An 18868-nucleotide genomic window follows, 5' to 3' on the forward strand; every position below is an offset into this window, starting at 1 on the left:
AATGTGTTCCCTTTTAGGCATAGACCTCTAGCCTCAGAAAACTTAGTCTATTTGAATTAAGTCGTCTTAGAAAGAAATCACGATCAAATGCAGCATAAAAGAATACAAGCTGAAATTAGTAGTACTAGAAGGAGTCAGACTGAAACTCCACTAGGGTGATCTGTGTTAACATTTGTCTATTAATAGGTATGACTCAATAGATTAATGATTATATTTAACTTTTAGAAATTGATCATAATGGGGAAAATTCTAAACAATTAATAATTTTTAAATAATTTGCATGATTTGGGGACCTAGTGAAAAATGCCTGTATACAAACTCATATTCACCCTTTCGTCCATAATCCTATTTCTTCCTGGATAAACAGCCTAGGGCCCAACTAATAGGTGTTGGGGAGGAGGTTCTGAATTATATTGATCAGGACTTTACTTAGTAGGATTAGTAATTTTTCCTTTCACCTGTGTTCTTCTACCCTTACAAACCAAACAGAAAACCCTCGGCGCAGATGATATCATGTTGGCAAAGGATCCCGCATCTGGCATCTGTACTCTTCTGTATGACAGTGCACCCAGTGGCAGGTTTGGCACCATGACCTACCTCTCCAAGGCAGCCGCCACCTACGTGCAGGAGTTCCTGCCCCACAGCATCTGTGCCATGCAATGAGGGCTTTTGTTCCTGGCTTCTGGGAGCCTTTTGACAGTTGGTCCCTGCCTCGGTTGATTGTGCATGGAACTAAAGTGTTATTGCCTAATCACTCTGACCCTGCCCCTTTCTGTCCCATCCTTCCCAAGAAGAGAGAACTTCTTCGATAAACTAACTACTTTAGAAGAAGTGAACACTTACCTGGAGGCTCACCTTGCAGAACCAGTGACAATCTTATGAGTATAATGAACACTCAACCAGGCCTGTCATGACTGGCTTTATTTCTTTCATCATCCATAAAAGTTTGCATGTGTTTTTATTCTCTAGATCTGTTACCAACATAGTTTTCTAACTCCTGTTTGGGGAGCAAGTGTTAATAATAACTTATTCCTAAAGCTTGGTTTTTCTTATTTGTGATTTTATTGTGTATATGAGTGGTGGATACTTTGGGACATTATTTCAAATGAATAACTCTAAATTGTTAAGTATTTATGTTTCTATAAATTAGAATTACCTATTCTAAGTGCCTTTTCTTAGGAAAAGAGAGTACTGGATCATGGTTTTCTTCCTTACTTACAGGTTGCCTCACACTGAGTGATAAAATTGTTTCTGTGTAGAATCATTGTCTCTACTGTTGCCCTGTCTGTGTCTGCACATATAATGCCTCTCTCGCTTTGGTGAAATACCCAAAAATGCAAGTGCAGCGTGCATATTTAAGAATTTCTGAACTAACACTTGAAATCACATTTTATAAAGGTTGTTGGTACTCAGAGATGTATTTGCAGCAGAAAATGCAGAATAACCCAGAGAAATGGAGCCCTGAGCCCAACTCCAGAGAGGAAGGGAAAGAAGAAAAGATGCCTAGACAATGTCTTATACATAGGGAAGAGAGAGGGAATCAGAGGTGGCTTAGTTCCCTGAAGACAGCCTTATATGCCTAATCCCTGCCTTTGAAAAATGGGCCAATACACAACACAGACAATAATTTGAAGCCTCTGTCTTGAGCAAAGATAAATTCAGCAGTCCAGTCTATAGCTGCTCTACTTAGCATTCTTTTCATGTGCTCTTGGTCTCTGTCTCGCTCACCTACTTTCTACCACATCCAACTCAACTCCCTGACACCCCACGCCCCATCTATTCTTAAACTTTTTCATATATATCTTCACTTCCTAATTCTAGTGCACATATCCCTGTATACAGGGTATCTGTGGGTATATGTCTATTTCTTATAAAGACACATAGTTGTGCATGCGTGTGCGTGTGTGTGTGTGTGTGTGTGTAAGCATACATGGGAATTTTTATGAATGTAAGCAGTGTTGATGTGTCTGTATGTCAATCTGTATCTACATCTGATGGACTGAGTAAGAATGTTGCATGTGAGAGAGGGGGTGTAACTGTGGACTCAGATTGACACACACAGGTTGGTGGAAGAATAGCTTTAGTCTTCTTCCTTGGTCCCATGTGTAGGTAACCTTGCTTAACAAATCTTTCTCCTAACTTTCCTTCTTCTGAATTGTGCATAGAGACTCTGCTAACTTCCCTGTTTGCACTCAGATAACTTCCTACTTCAACCCCCTCCTTTATCTTGGATTTCTAAGGTTTTTCCCCAATAATGGGAATGGTGAGGGTGGGGATGAGAGACTCTCTAAACAATTTTTGCAGAACCAGTGACAATCTTATGAATACAATGAATAAGTAAGTATATAGTAGGGTGATAGAATACAGATAGTAGAAACAAAGAGAGTACAGCCAACCTTTTCAGCACTTCTCTCAGAGCAAATGGAAACACACAGTAAGTAGCTTTCTGACTACATTGTTTTCCGGTCACTTTTAAAGAAAGTTTACAACTTGTTCTGAAACTATTTGTCTTTTCACTGGCTGTAAGTGTACCCCAATCTCAGGGAGTATATCTGGAGTGCCCCAGGCAAAAGATCCACTCATTCGCCTGAACTGACTCGAAGGGCTGCATTTCTCTGAGTTTACGAAATTGTGTCATTATGGTCCCCATACAGTGGTATTTAACTTTTAAAGCAACTTTTAAGAAAACTCTACTTGTATTTTGTTCATTTTAAGTGTGTGGTACTAAAAAGACATGTTAGACTTTTTCAAAAAGCACTTATGTTTTGAAAATAGAATAAATAATAAGAATTTCCAATTAAATCATGTCTGGTGCCAATGTGTAAAACTTTACATGTGTTTTTGTGATTGGAGTTTATTTCATGGCTTTATTCTACATACTCTGCTTAATTATACAGTACAGTCAAAGCTCACTCATTGGTTTGAAGTAGAATAATATTAATATATAGTACATATATAGTATATAATACATTTATAATATGTTAGATAATATATGTAAAGAAATGCAGTTTAATCATTCAAATACATACCCACTCAAACAAGGCTTACTAAATTCAAGCGGGCTTATTGACATCTATAGGGAACATTTTCTTTTCTTTTCTTTTCTGTTTTTAAGACAGAGTCTTGCTCTGTCGCCCAGGCTGGAGCGCAGTAGGTTGATCTTGGCTCACTGTAACCGCTGCCTCCCGGATTCAAGCGATTCTCCTGTCTCAGCCTTCCGAGTAGCTGGGATCACAGGCATGTGCCACCACGCCCAGCTCATTTTTTTGTATTTTTAGTAGAGACAGGGTTTCACCATGTTGGCCAGGCTGGTCTCGAGCTCTTGACCTCAGGTGATCCACCTGCCTCGGCCTCCCAAAGTGTTGGGATTACACTCGTGACCCACCGCACCTGGCCTGTAGGGAACATTTTCTGATGAATGCATAAAACAGATTTTTACTCAGCATTTCAATTGTGTACAAATGGTGCTTCTTCCCTAATGAAGGGTATTTTAAAACAACTTGTTTTTCTAAATATTAAAAATATTTGTCAGAATCTTGTTTATGCTATTTGTTAGCCTTTTCTATAACAGGATTTATTCAGCAAGGATGAACATTGTCTCCACAGTTCCATCCTGGTTAATGAAATTTTACTACATTCTGGGAATCTTACACAACTGGTGGGGCAAAAGTCATTCTTCACCACAGCTGGCAAAACCTCTGCCATTCCTTTTTCTGTTTACCAAGTACCTAGTATTTGCACTAATGCAGCAGAGATTAAGTATAGTATTTTCCACATTTGGTCTTCATTTCCTTTTTAACTTGAGTAACCTCAGGTGTTGGTTTGTCCAGGACAGCCCCCATTTATGCCTGTCTTACTGGCACAATTATCAATAACACTGTGTCACTCTCAAAAAATGTCTCAGTTTGAAAGATATGGTCACCCCTATATTTAGCTGATGTGTGATTTCTTTTAAGGCTAAGCCAAAAAACCAAGAACTTATTCTCAAACCACTAGTAGTACTTGTGCAGTAGTGGTATGGGGGTAGTAAGGATGACAGTGTGGGGAAAACTCCCTTCCCCACCAAATATAGAATTATTTGGCATAATGGCTCTTAAATAACCAATATTTGAGCACATACCAAATGCCATTGTTATATAGGCACTTAGCATGAGCCATTTTATCTTCACAATTGCCATGTAAGATAGATACTGCCATCTCCATCTTACAAGTAAGTGAACTGAGGCACTGAGGGTTTAAGTAAATTGCCCCAAATCAATCATCTAATAAGTAATAGAGCTGGAATTTGAACCCATGCAGTCTGACTCCAGAGTTCACATTCTCAACAACTACACTCTCCAAGGAAAATGACATTAAGGGAGTGGTGTGAAAACAAGGGTCAGTTGAAGACAGTTGAAGTGTCACTGGACAGATAGTGAAATGAGCAGAGAAGACTGCTCATTCACTGAAGGGCAGTGCCCTTGTAATTTGTTTGCCTCCCCTTCTGGGGAAAGGCAGGGGAAAGCACCAAAAGAAATGGCACAGCCCAACCTGAACTTACCGGTTCAAATGTTAGCTTTAGCAATAATGATTGAGGAAAGTGAGTCAAGTAACTTGCCCAGTCAAGTAACTTCACCCTAGCAAGCTTTGAAGGCAAGATTGAACCTACTTCCTCTGATCTCAAGTCCTCCAACTGCAAATACAGTACATTGAGAAGGGATTTCTTCCCAATTTAAGAACCACATGGGTATTATGAATGTGGAAAATTAAGGTGAGGGACCTGTGGCAGGATTTGTGCTTTCTTAACCATGAGCAAGCATCTAGCCTCCCTTTGAGATTAGCTGCAGGAATAGGTTGCCAATTCCAGAGCATTGTGCAACAATTTATCTTTCTCCATAGCTGAATCATCTTGCCACATTGCATAGGGTACTTGGATAGTGTTTCCAGTTTAGAACCATTCAGCCGTTTGTTACTAGATCAGAAAGGACACATGAAACAAGACCTTTTCATGTCATCCAAGTAGAGTCCAGAATTTAGGGTGTCAATTGGCCAGTCTATCTCCTGCCCTCTTTCCGCTGCCTATCCCTGAAGGCCCAGGACAAGTCCCATTTCTCCTTATGTTGCCAGTCATCATTATCTCACCTTTCAGTCAAGTCCTCTAGCTTCTCCTGTCTATAAACATGTGCAGTTTTCTCTTTAAAAAATTTCCGGGCTCTGACGTCCCCTCAGGCTGTTAGACTAACTCTTTCCTTTCACAATCACAGTTTTTCAAAGAGGAAGCTACATTTAACTGTTTGCTTCACTTCTTAAACCCCCACAATCTGGCTTTCTCCCCTGCCTCCATAGGGCACCAGTGAGTTTCTAATGGCCAAAAGGGGTCTTTGACCATTCCTTGTCTTCTTTCTGACATCTTTTTCTCCCCTCAACCCTTATACACAGGCATTTCCAAAAATGACACTCTTCTTCCTAGCTCAGAGGTCCTCACCAGGATGTAGGGTAGGTTTTGTGACATGATCTGATTTACTTATTTTTGGAGGCTCACTCTGGTGGCTGCAAAGATAATGGATTGTAGGGCAGCAAGAATGGAAGCAAAGCCCAGGTAGATACTGCAGAAAGTTCAAGTGAGAGATAATAGTATCCAGACTATAGTGGTGGAAGTACAGAGTGAGAGAAGTGAATGTGTCCAAGGCAAGTCTTTGACGTAGAACCAATGGAAATTGCTGATGGACTGGATCTGCAGGTGAAGGAAAGGAAGAAACCCAAATAACTCCCAGGTTTCTGACTTAGGCAACTGGATAGATGTTGGTATCTTTACTGAGCTATGAAAGATAGAAAAGGAGTGGAAAGAACTTGGATGGGGAAACTGGGAGCTTGGTTTTGAAAATGTTGGATATGACTATTAGGCATCCCAGTGGAGAAAGCCACATCCCTTGGCTATATCAGCCACTCTTATGACTTCAGCTTTCTCCTCTTTATATGGAAAATGTGTGTGTGTGTGTGTGTGTGTGTGTGTGTCACTGCAATCGTTTAACCCATTAATTTCTGAAACACTTTTCAACACTTTTAAAATCAGAATCCATGTCCATTCTGTCCTACTGTATGAGTTCTTCCTCCCGATTGCCCTCTTTCTTATATTGCTACCTCTAGCCTTCTCCTTACCCAGAGTTTACATTTAAGAGTTTTCAGCAACCCTTTTCCATCTTCCTCCCTCTCACCAATATCCAAGTAATAAAGAAGTCCTGTTGAACCTATCCTGTACATTATTTCTCCTTTGTTCCCATTGCCCCCACCCTAGTTTTAAATCATTATCACTTCTTATTTGGACCATTGTGGCACTCTAACTGCCCCTAGCCTTTTAATGACTAATCTTTCCTACACACTGCTACTATAGAAATCTTTTTTCCTTACTATTTCTGTCTAAATGTGTTTTCTCATTTCCCACAGAATGTAGTCTATTCTCTTTAGCCTGGTATTCAATGTTCTTCATAATCTGGCCCTTTTAGCTAAACTCGAGTAGAATTTCTCTTTTGTGTTTTTGTTTGTGCTGTTCATTCTAGTCAGCATGCCTTCTCCCGGCTCCTATCAAGCAAAATCTTACCCACCTTCTAAGACCCTCTCAAATGCCACCAAGGTGAATTCTAGTTACCATTTATTAAACACCAGTTATTTAGTACTTAATACTTATTTATTAAGTAGTCTAAGCACCCTACATTCATTGCTGACTCTGCATTGCCTTTGGTTTCTTGTGTATTTGCCCCATCTTCTGTATAAGAATGCAAATTCCCTGAGAGCAGAGATCACATTATAATTTATCTTTGAATCCTCAACTGTACTGTACACTTAATATCAGATAAATGTTTGATGAATGAACAACTGCAGACCTTTTAACTAGTTGCTATGGGAAGATACAAATAAAAGAAACATAAGATCTTACATTCTGGTTACAGAGCACATCACCAGAACACCCCCAAGATTTTCAGAATAAGTATTGAAGGGATACAAAATGGAGGGTGAACAAAGTTATATCATAACACAAAGTCATCCTGGAGGAATCAAGTTTATATAATAACGGGAATGTAAAAAGGCTTCAGTGTCAGACTGACCTAATTTTGAATTCCTGCTTATCTGCTTGTTATTTTATTTATTTTATTTTTTTTTAGAGACGGAGTCTCGCTCTGTCTGTCGCCCAGGCTGGAGTGCAGTGGCCGGATCTTAGCTCACTGCAAGCTCCGCCTCCCGGGTTTACGCCATTCTCCTGCCTCAGCCTCCTGAGTAGCTGGGACTACAGGCGCCTACCACCTCGCCCGGCTAGTTTTTTGTATTTTTAGTAGAGACGGGGTTTCACCATGTTAGCCAGGATGGTCTCGATCTCCTGACCTCGTGATCCGCCCGTCTCGGCCTCCCAAAGTGGTGGGATTACAGGCTTGAGCCACCGCACCCGGCCTTATCTGCTTGTTAAGTATGTGATTTTGAACAGTTGTTTCTCTCTCTAAACTGCATCTGTAAAATGGGTGTATTGCAACCTCCTTTATAGGACTGTTGCAAGGATGAAATGAGATAATATATCCAATGTGCATGTCACAATCTTCAATAAATGTTTAAAGTCTAAAAAGCAAGCCAGATTTTAAATATAGTAAGGATATTGGGTTGTCCCAGTGGTGTTAGTAAGTCAGTTTAGGTTGCCATGAGAATTGAGGGCCTGAGCACTGGCCACCTTGTTTCAGATCATAGCGGCCTCCAGGAACCTCCAAATGCTGATGGTAATTCTAAAACCACCTCAGATAGTCTTAAACTGGACCCTCACACCAAATCTAAAATATTTCCCTAAGCTGCAGAAACAAAAGGAGGTAGGAGGAGAAGAGCTGCAGTTGCCAAACACCACTGCTTGCAACCTTCCTACCACATTAATGTTCAAGGAGTTACATTTGACATCATTGCTCGATTGGAATCTACCAAGCAATTTCCACTGCACCAGCCAGTCTCTTGGGAAGGTGCTATCAGATTTGCCAGAGTAAATTATTGAGATTGTCAACTTTCATGTGGACATGGATAGTTAATGATGAAAAGAAATGAACTACAAAATTACATCACAGAATTTACTTTGTAAACTTTTCAAACCATTTGTGCCATTAAATAGCGCCCCCACCAAAAAATAAAAATAAAAAAAAGCCTATCCTTAGGATAGGCAGCTGATGTAACTGGATGGTGGGGGCTCTAGGTGGCCACATTCTATCTGTGTTTATATGGTTAAATGGATGAAATAGATGTGTTTGCAGATTGAAACAATTCATAAAGAGTTGAGGCTACTTTTTTTTTTTTTTTTTTTTTTTTTTTTTTTTTTTTTTGAGACGGAGTCTTGCACTGTTGCCCAGACTGGAGTGCAGTGGCTCGATCTCGGCTCACTGCAAGCTCCGCCTCCTGGGTTCACGCCATTCTCCTGCCTCAGCCACCCTGTTTTTTTTTTTTTTTTTTTTTTTTTTTTTTTTTGGTCTTAGCGCTAAAACTCAAAATCGCGGTTATTTTAGTGGTTAGCCCGGACTCTTCCGTTGCTCAAACCTCTGGAAACTACATCTCCCAGCATGCTGTGAAACTGGTCTGACTTCATCTCAAATGGCCCCGTAGGGCAACAAGGATGGTTAGTTTTGACCCTATTTATTTGTGCCATAAAACAATCGATCCTAATTGACAGCTATTTGGACTTTTACATCTGCCAAACACTTTTTCTTGAACTGTGGTCGCTAAATGAGGGGAGTCTGGTCTGGGAAGTCCCATCTATTCCTTCAATAGGATGGGGAGTGGAGATAGTGTCTCCGGCGATCTCAAGAATAGGAGGGAATGTTGACCAGGGAGCACCGCTGCGGCCGATCAGAGGAGCAGGAACTGGAGCCCAGGCCGAGTCCGAAAAAAGCCAGATCTGGAAGGTGCCTGCGGAACGGTTTTAAGTGGAAGATGGAGGAGCCGGAGGAACCGGCGGACAGTGGGCAGTCGCTGATCCCGGTTTATATCTATAGTCCCGAGTATGTCAGTATGTGTGACTCCCTGGCCAAGATCCCCAAACGGGTAAGGGAAGTCGGGATGAAAGACCATGGGCTTTTGTGGTGGGGGTGGGGGCAGTGGACGAAAGAGCGTTAGGAAGCGGAGAGGACACTGGGCTGGGGGAAATCTTCAGAAATTTCGAGTAGCTGTATCAGATACCTAAAGCTGTATCAGAAGGAAGTGTTCTCACATTGTTTCTGAGACCGCAGCATGTCTCTGCGGGACGCCCAACGGACAGGTAGGAGTGGGGGAGGGGGTACGGAGGAGGGGAGAGGACGCAGTTTCCACTCCTAGGGGACCACTGAAGTCGTGGGAAAACAAGCTGCAGGGGGAAAGTGTTCCATCACCTACCTAAGGCCTGGTAGCTTTCACCTTAGAGATTTTGATACTTTGTATCTGTATTGTCTAAAGTGTATTGTAACTGTTAACAGAAGGGAAGCCAGTTGAAACAAAGTTAATCCGTTCCTTTGTTCAGGATAATGAGATTGACGGGGATTTTGCTGAATTAAACTTTTAAGACTATTTCTGCTTTCCCCCCCCCCCCCCCCCCGATGTTTTTAGGCCAGTATGGTACATTCTTTGATTGAAGCATATGCACTGCATAAGCAAATGAGGTAAGTTGTCTTTCTTGAACGTAGCCCTGAAGCTAGGTGTTCGTAGCCTTAATACCCTGCTTCACAGTGGAGCAAGGAAGAGAACGGTCTCTTGAAAAAATTATTTTAGCTTTCTGTGAGAGTATTCACAGTGTTTGTAATCTGCCTGTAATCCCAAGAAAGCTCTTGAAGAATTAAGAAAACTTGGGGGGCCAGGAGCATGGCTCATGCTTGTAATCCCAGCATTTTGGGAGGCCTAGGTGGGTGGATCGCCTGAGGTCAGTAGTTTGAGACCAGCCTGCCCAACATGGCAAAACCGCGTCTCTACTAAAAATACAAAAAAATTAGCCTGGTGTGATAGCAGGCGCCTGTAGTCCCAGCTACTCGGGAGGCTGAGGCAGGAGAATCGCTTGAACCTGGGAGGTGGAGGTTGCAGTGAACAGAGATTACACCATTGCACTCCAGCCTGGGCAACAAGAGTGAAACTCTGTCTCAAAAAAAAAAAAAAAAAAAAAAAGAGAGAGAGAGAGAGAGAGAGAGAGAAAAGAGAACTTGGGACGGGGGACTGGAAAGTGCAGGAAGCAGTTAAGGTTCATTAGAAATACAGCTCAATTGCTTGGTTAAGTATCTCAGGGGTAGGTTCAGTGCATTGTGGAGATTTTAAGTACATTTGGGTATTAAAACCAGTCTGATACAAAAAGGTGTTCAGCTAGGAGGTGTTCCGTTTTTCTTTTGATTTTGTTTCATTCTAAACCAGATTTGAGGGTGTGAGTTCAACCTAAGACTTTTAGACAACCCACCACCACCACCAAACTTTAATGGGTGAGGCTGGAGACAGGTCAAGACCAAAGAAAACTGCTAAGACTGAGCCAGAACTCAAGAGAGAGCTGTTTCTTCCAAAAGCATGAACTTGCTGTTTATTGCCATTTCTGTATTTGATGCCATTGTAAGAGCAAATATAACCTTGCCACATATAGGATTACTTATGACAATTTCTGGCCAAATAGCTAAGTGCCCATACCAGCTAGTGTGCTATGCTTCATTTATCTCCCAGAAGGTAGTGTAATAGGCTTTCAGATTTTTTTCTTATTATTAACAAAATCATTTTGTACCTTCTTAAGGGAATGTTTAAGCCTTTTTTTTTTTTTTTTTTTGTCAGAGTCTTGCTCTGTCACACAGGCTGGAGTGCTGTGGCACCATCTTGGCTCACTGCAACCTCTGCTACCCAGGTTCAAGCGATTCTCCTGCCTCTGCCTCCGGAGTAGCTGGGACTACAGGCACATGCCACCACACCCATTTTAAACCATTTTTTAACCCATATGGTTTGGTTAACATAGTAACTATATGCCTTCCATTAAAGTTATTTAACATTTCAAAAAATTATTTTATGACGAACAAGATATCAAAGCAAAACAAAACTGTCCAGTTTGCTTACTGTTAAATAGGGAGGCTTTCAGTAAGTGTTTTTTAACATTTAACAAAATAAATGGAAGGGTACTAGAAGAGGGAGCTTTTAGGACTGGGAAATATGGTCCAAGATATTACAAAATTTTTTTTTTAATGGGTAGATTTTTCACCTCTGATGGTATAGATGTGTCTTCTTTAAGAAGAAGCAAGAATTCTTGGGTCATAGCTATGTATTTCAGTTTTGAGGCCAAACCACAGGATTTCTTCCAGCTACCTTGGTGATAGTAATAGCCTGTATAGTCATATTAATTCATCATAAACTCATGGCTGTGTTCCCATTCAGCAGACATTTAAAACCACTGCTGCCTCCCTGTGGCCCAGGTCAGGGCTCCTTCAACTTGAATGTGTATATGAATCACCTTAAAATATGTTATCTTGTTTCAAAATCATCATGTTAAAAATCTTCTTGTTAAAAATCATCTTGTTTAAAAATGATCAAATTCTGACTCAGGTCTGAGGCAAGTCTGAAGTTCTGCATTTCTAACAAGCACCTGGGGGATGCTGATGCTCCTAGTCTACAGACCACCCTTTAAGTGGCAAGGGCTAGAGAACAGTAGTGGCAGCTGTGGGGTCAAGAAGAGGAAATGGGGAATAGGCAGCTAGAGGTTAGATGTGGGAAGGCCTCTTATTGGGTTAGCTCCCTTTATTCCCTCACTAGCTTCTATTTGTCATTTTTTGTGAAAAGTAGGTTGAGAGGTTCCAAGTGAAGCCCAGTTCCAACCATTTTGCCCCTTCTTGCCTCGCTCTCAGAGGCAGATAGGAGGGTTCAAGTCTAGAAACATTACATTTTGAGTTGCCCATTTTTTATCCGTTAATAGAATGATAGTTATCCACCAAGCATTTTTGTATGTGTTATCCTTTTATCTTTACATAAGTCCCATAAAGTTCCCCATTTTACAAATAAGAAAACTGAACTCTGGAACAGTCAACTTACCTGAGGTTATAGAGCTAGTAAGTACAGAGTTAGAACAGGAACCCAATTCTCTGACTCCAAATCTGACTCCAAATTCAAAATGCATGATAACATAGCTGCCTATTAAAATAAAGATATAACTGAAAGGATTAGATAGCCCAATTAGCAACTGGTTCAAATGAAAATATCCCTGCCTATTAGTTTGTCCTGAAAGTTGTAACTTACAGGGTAAAGTCTGTCTGATACCTGATTATTTGTTTAACTTGAATATAATTACTTTTGTTTACCTACCTATAAACTCAAGGGAAAATCTATCCTCTTGCCCCTTATTAATAGAGTCACTACTGTAGATGTGAGGCAGTAAAGACCGCACAGTGCAGTGGAAGAACAGAATGTGTTTATTACTCTAGCCTATTGGAACAAGAAGTTGAGACTTGTATTTTCTTCTCAGACTGCTGGCTTCTGTTTCTAGCTTCTGGCATACACTGGGTCTGACTCACTCACCTCTCTTTGTTCTCTCTGTTATTATTAGGATAGTTAAGCCCAAAGTGGCCTCCATGGAGGAGATGGCCACCTTCCACACTGATGCTTATCTGCAGCATCTCCAGAAGGTCAGCCAAGAGGGCGATGATGATCATCCGGACTCCATAGAATATGGGCTAGGTAAAGTCATTACCAGGCAGTGATGGGAGATGGACAGCCTAATTTTTTAATAACTTGTATGATTTTTAAATATTTTTTCATTAAGAAATCATGTGTTAACTGTCAATCTTAATCTTTTGGTTTAGCCACATATAACTCACTAAACAAGCAAACCATATGAGTTGAGCAAAACCACATGATGGGTTAGATGAAAGAAAACCTTTCAGTTGCTTAGGCCCTATTGGCAGTGCTCAGATCTGGTCTGGCTATATATATGCTGATTTAGCTGTCCTGTGACCTTATATTTTAACTGGAATACAGATTTATGTTCTGGCTAAGTTTTTCTACCTCATCCCTCATTAAACAGCTGCATTTTTTAAAACTGTAAGTGACCAGCAGGATAGTCTAGAAAAACAGCATGGTTTAGCAGAGGAACATTGAACTGGAGGGTCAAGAGAGCTGAGTCCCAGGCCTGGCTCTGTGTGACCACTGACAAGACTTATCACCTTGGTTTCTCTATCTATAGCCTGTGACTAGTTCATCAGGAAGGTTTATCCTTTCTAGCTCTAACCTTTTAAAAAATTATATCCCCAACATTGGAGTTGTTTCTGTCTCACTTGGAGCTGTTATTAGCACAGTGGCCTTTTAGTAGGTTAGGTTGTTTTCACACCTCAACCTATTCCTCCTCTTTTTCCAGTTCATCTTTTAACCACTTCTTCTGATTTTTGCCCTAAGGTTATGACTGCCCAGCCACTGAAGGGATATTTGACTATGCAGCAGCTGTAGGAGGGGCTACAATCACAGCTGCCCAATGCCTGATCGACGGAATGTGCAAAGTAGCAATTAACTGGTCTGGAGGCTGGCATCATGCAAAGAAGTAAGAAAATGACCTTTCTGTTTTCTGACTCTTTCCTTGAGTCAGTTTCTCAGTTATATAAACTCTTATGCTTATTGTATTGACACTTACAGAGAGACGTGTGTATATGTGGCACTTTACAAGGCATTCTGAAGAAATCCAAGTGAAATAGAAAAAAGATTACCAAATATAGTGGAAAGCACACTGCTCAAAGTCAGGACACCTGTACTCTACACCTAGTTTTTCTGCTAACTTGCCTAACTGACTTGGACTGATTACCCTCCCTAGGCCTCAGTTTCTTCATCATAAAATGAACAAAGGATACAACTAGACAGTCTCTAAATTCCTTTTCCGCTTTCTAGAAATTCCCCTGTCTTCAAGGGACTTACAGTCTAGAAACATTAACAAAATTAGAATAGAGAACAACATTAGCTATGGTACCAATAGAATATGTGTATGAGCTGAAGAGACTTATCAGTAGAAAGAAATTAATCATGGAAGTCTTGGCGGAAGTGAATTTTAGAGCTAGTTCTTAAAAGAAGTGGCAAACAGATTTTTGAAAAGGTGGAAAATTGATGCGAATAGGTTTAAAACCAAAGGCTGAACAATCAAGAAGAGGGCTCATGCTGCCGCCTCTAAGGAAAGTAGCAACCCAGAGGTAGATGTCTCTCAAAGACAAAGGGCTTGTGAAAAGGCTCTTCCTAGGTGCTTCTTGGAGTTAGAGAAGTCCTTTGGAGTGTTCATTTGTTTATTTGTTTGTTTGTTTTTGAGACAGCGTCTCACCCTGTTGCTCAGGCTGGAGTGCAGTGGCATGATCTTAGCTTACTACAACCTCCACCTTCCCAGTTCAAGTGATTCTCCTGCCTCAGCCTCCCGAGTAGCTGGGATTATAGGCACCCACCATCATGCCCAGCTAATTTGTGTATTTTTGTGGAGACGGGGTTTCACCATGTTGGCTAGGCTGGTCTTAAACTCCTGACCTCAGGTGATCTGCCTGCCTCGGCCTCCCAAAGTGCTGGGATTACATGGGTGAGCCACCGTGCCTAGCCACCTTCTGGTGTTTTATGTTAACATGTCAAACTGCAGTAGTCTGTCTGAGAAGGATTGCTGGGCCTTCTTCAGCATTTGGAACTTTGCTTGATATTTCTGTAGTACTTAATCCACATTGAAGAATAAGGATTTTTTAAAACTCTGAATTTATCAATCCTCTGTCTGAGAGAAATGAAGTCACTGTAGTAGTAATTGCCAATGCATCATTCACAAATCAATTGTTCATGCAATCAACAGCGACCTTGATACTCTTAGGTGCTCTTGAGTCAAGAGAAAACCACACTTTGTTTTTCAGAATAAAACACAGTACAACTTCAGCATATGCAGATTAAGATAATAACAGAATTTTTTCCATCAAATTGACAGGTTTTGTGGCCAAGGAAGTCCTTGAAAAAGTTTACTGCTAGAATTTACTAGTTTGGCAACAGAGCAAAGGAAACCAATGTTTTAGTAATGAGTCTTACATGGTCTTAAAAACAGAGACAAGCTGCCTTTTGTTAGCTTTTGCTTGCTTGCCTGCTTGCTTTTTTCTTGCTTTTTTTTTTTTTGTTGTTGTTGTTGTTTGATTGTTTTTTTAATAAAGACAATGTCTCCCTATGTTGCCGATCTTGAACTCCTAGGCTGATCTTGAACTCCCAGGCTCAAGGGATCCTCTATCCTCGGCCTCCCAAGGTACTGGCATTACAGGCATGCACCACACCTGGCCTCTTTCTTTCTTTCTTGTTTTGTGTTTTCGAGACAGGGTCTCTCTCTGTCACCATGTCACCAAGGCTGGATGGAGTGCAGTGGTGCAATCATAGCTCACTGCAGTCTCGAACTCCTGGGTTCAAGGGATCTTCCCACCTCAGCCTTCTAGGTAGCTAGGACTACAGGCATGTGCCACCACACTTGGATAATTTTTGTATTTTTTGTAGAGATGAGGTCTTGCCGTGTTGCCCAGGGTGGTCTCAAATTCCTGACCTCAAGTGATCTTCCCACCTTGGCCTCCCAAAGTGCTGGCACTGCACATGAAAGTCACTGCACCCAGCCTGCCTTTTTTTTTTTTTTTTAAGTTCAAAATAAAGACAGTGATTGCTAGGAGAAAAAAAATGACCCTCTCCCCTCCCAGGTACAGAATAAAAGGAGAAAATTAAGCTTCTCTGAATGAAAGACTTCTAGGTCCTCTTGGGCTTAGCAAATTGAGAAGAAAAGTAGTATGGCTTCATAGAAAAGGCTTGCTTCTATGAATCACATCCAGTTTATTATGCAATTAAATTCACTGCAGAAAGCCTACTAGGGCCTGGGTCATTTTCCAGTGTGGTACTCTGCTTCTTATTGCTGTTTTGCTGCCAAAGGAAGTACACTCTGTCTTGACCCAATCATGGCTGCTTCTGGGCTGCACACAGACATGGAGATACCCACATGTATCACCTTAACTGTTTTAGACATCTTTCAGCTGCTCCTGCATGGAAACGGACATGCCTGTGATAAATATAAATTACAGAGAGTCTCTAGAGATTTCCCCAATTTAGGTCTGAATTCCAGGGTGTTCTTGGCATACCTAGAACCTCTCTGTAGATGGACTACAGGCATTTAGGCTACAAACTTACATCTAGCCATCATTTACCTATTATAATCACAATATTTGTTTAAACTTCCCATCCCCAAATATATGTACAGATTCACACATGCCATTTATTCATTGAACAAGCATTGATTAAGCACCTACTATATGTCAAATGTATGTTTATCATCACCAATAAGCAGAGATATAGAAATTGAAGCAAGATATATTGTTTCCCCTACCAAGTTGAAAAAAAATGTATTTCAAAATATCCAGGTGGTGGAAGGATTACAGTGAAATTGGTACAAACCCCTTTGAAAACTTTGGAAGTGTTAAGAATGGGAAAAAATGTTCATACCAGTTGGCCCAGTAACAATATTCTTGGCAGTCTAGTCTAAGGAAATAAACCAATTCTACCTTTAAGAAATTTGTATCTTAGGAATAAGACAGCAAATAATTGCATTTGAAAGCTTAAAAAGGATGATTCTCAAAGAATATTCTACAAAAGAAGAGTAATGAAGGACTAATGCTATTAGATATTAAGCATCCAAAACTACAATAATGAAAACACTGGTACAAAATTAGACAGATAGCTTATAGTACACCCCCCCTCCAACAAAGAGACCAGTTATATAGAATTTAATCTATTACAAAGGATACATTGCAAGTGCATGGGAGTTGAAGAGTCTGTTGAGTAAATGAATGGTATTGTGACAGCTTATACCATTATACACTCATCTACTGTAATAAACTAAAATGAGTGACAGCTAGATTGAAGAGTTAAATATTAAAGAAAGCAAATTTAAAAAACTAGAGTGAATGGTTATTTATCAAGCTTCTAAAAGGGAAGAATTTTCTAAGCTTAGAAAGTAATTTTTAAAAATCACGAAGGAAAAGATCAAACCTGACTGTATAAAATTTTAAAACCAAAACAACTTGGTGCAGCACGCCAACATGGCACAAGTATACATATGTAACAAACCTGCACATTATCCACATGTACCCTAGAACTTAAAGTATAATAATAAAAAATAAATAAATAAAAGTTTTTTGGCTATTTTTAAAATGAAATCTAAACACAGGCTGGAAAAGCCTATGTTTCATAAATATGACAAAGTGTAGTAGGCTTGTATTATCTAACCCACTCTTACAATATAATGTATAAGAAGAAATCTGCACAAAGAACATGAATAGACAATTTACAAAGGAGTTTAAGTACAACTGGAAAACATCAGAATATGTTCATCACTACTAATCAAAGAAATGCAAATTAAAACCATTAGGTAAGCTCTTTTTTTTTGAGACAGAATCTCGACTCTGTTGTCCAGGCTGGAGTGCAGTGGCGCGATCTCAGCTCACTGCAACCCTGCCTCCCGGGTTCAAGCAATTCTCCTGCCTCAGCCTCTTTAGTAACTGGGATTACAGGCGTGTGCCACCATGCCCAGCTAATTTTTGTATTTTTAGTAGAGACGGGGTTTCACCACGTTGGTCAGGCTGGACTCGAATTCCTGACCTCATGTCCTCCCGCCTCGGCCTCCCAAAGTGCTGGGATTACAGGCATGAGCCACCAGCTTTTAAGCCTATATTTACAAGAATTGAAAAAGATGGTACTCAGTTTCCTAGTGAGTGTGGTTTGGAAGAAAGCATTTTGGTAGCCAAATGCCCTTTGATCGGGTAATCTTACTTCTGGGAATGTGGCCTAATTTTTTTTTTTTAATATGGGAAACAAATTATTTTCATGAAGGTATTTATCAGTGTTATTTATAAAATTTTTAAAACTAAAATAACATGAATGCCTAGCAATAAAGGAATGGTGAATCTACTCCCTAGAATATTATCCTATTGTTTTACTTTTTTCCTTCTGTGCAAAAGCTTTTTGTTGTTATTTATTTATGTATTATTTACTTATGAGACAGGGTCTTGCTCTGTCACCCAGGCTGGAGTGCATTTGCATGGTCTCGGCTCACTGCAACCTCTGCTTCCCAAAGATCAAGCAGTCCTCCCACATCAGCCTCCTGAGTAGCTGGGACTACAGGCGCACACCACCACACCTGGCTTTTTTTGTAGAGATGGGGTCTTGCCATGTTGTCCAGGCTGGTCTCTAACTCCTGGGCAAGCAGTCAGCCCACTTTGCCCTCCCAAAGTGCTGGGATTACGGTTGTGTGCCACCATGCCCAGCCTTATGCTATTATTTTAAATAATGATTATAAGGATTATAGGGAACTTCAGACAAATACTTCATGTGTGTCAATAAAAAAGCAGGTCTTGGCTGGGCGCAGTGGCTCATGCCTGTAATCCAAGCACTTTGGGAGGCCAAGGCAGGTGGATCACCTGAGGTCAAGAGTTTAAGACCAGCCTGGCCAACATGGTGAAACCTTGTCTCTACTAAAAATACAAAAATTAGCCTGACGTGGTGGCGGGCACCTGTAATCCCAGCTACTTGGGAGGCTGAGGCAGGAGAATCACTTGAACCCAGGAGGCAGAGGTTGCAGAGAACCGAAATCGTGCCACTGCACACCAGCCTAGGTGACAAAGTAAGACTCTGTCTCAGAAAAAAAACAAAACAAAACAAAAAAAACAGGTCTTAAAAATGCATGCACATTGTAATCACAGCTTTGTAAAACATATATGAAGAGAGAAAGACTGTTGGGAATGATAACAGTGGTTATCTTAGAATAACAATAATATAGTGGCAGAATTATTTTTTCTCCCAAGTATTATTTTTTATTTTTTAATTTAATTTTCCTTTTACAGTTTTTTATTTTTTTATTTCAATAGGCTTTTGGAGA

At 40.5% G+C, this 18868-nt stretch overlaps 2 protein-coding genes across 6 annotated transcripts in view; both read left to right on the forward strand.

Moving 5' to 3' along the window:
• The window catches only part of PHKA1 (phosphorylase kinase regulatory subunit alpha 1), a 130950-nt gene extending 128148 nt beyond the window's left edge, over positions 1 to 2802 (forward strand). For all 3 annotated transcript variants that reach the window (XM_007992078.3, XM_007992080.3, XM_007992079.3), the window contains one exon: positions 490 to 2802. In XM_007992078.3, the coding sequence (XP_007990269.2) occupies positions 490 to 663 (174 nt within the window). In that variant the 3' untranslated portion in view covers positions 664 to 2802. The remainder of the gene's footprint in view (positions 1 to 489) is intronic.
• A 5780-nt stretch (positions 2803 to 8582) lies between these two features.
• Positions 8583 to 18868, forward strand: part of HDAC8 (histone deacetylase 8) — a 257280-nt gene continuing 246994 nt past the window's right edge. For all 3 annotated transcript variants that reach the window (XM_037988923.2, XM_037988924.2, XM_037988926.2), the window contains exons 1-4: positions 8583 to 9039; positions 9577 to 9629; positions 12521 to 12651; positions 13366 to 13507. In XM_037988923.2, coding sequence (XP_037844851.1) covers positions 8815 to 9039; positions 9577 to 9629; positions 12521 to 12651; positions 13366 to 13507 — 551 coding nt within the window. In that variant the 5' untranslated portion in view covers positions 8583 to 8814. The remainder of the gene's footprint in view (positions 9040 to 9576; positions 9630 to 12520; positions 12652 to 13365; positions 13508 to 18868) is intronic.

Source organism: Chlorocebus sabaeus, chromosome X (genome assembly GCF_047675955.1).
Source record: "Chlorocebus sabaeus isolate Y175 chromosome X, mChlSab1.0.hap1, whole genome shotgun sequence".
NCBI classification, from domain to species: domain Eukaryota; kingdom Metazoa; phylum Chordata; class Mammalia; order Primates; family Cercopithecidae; genus Chlorocebus; species Chlorocebus sabaeus.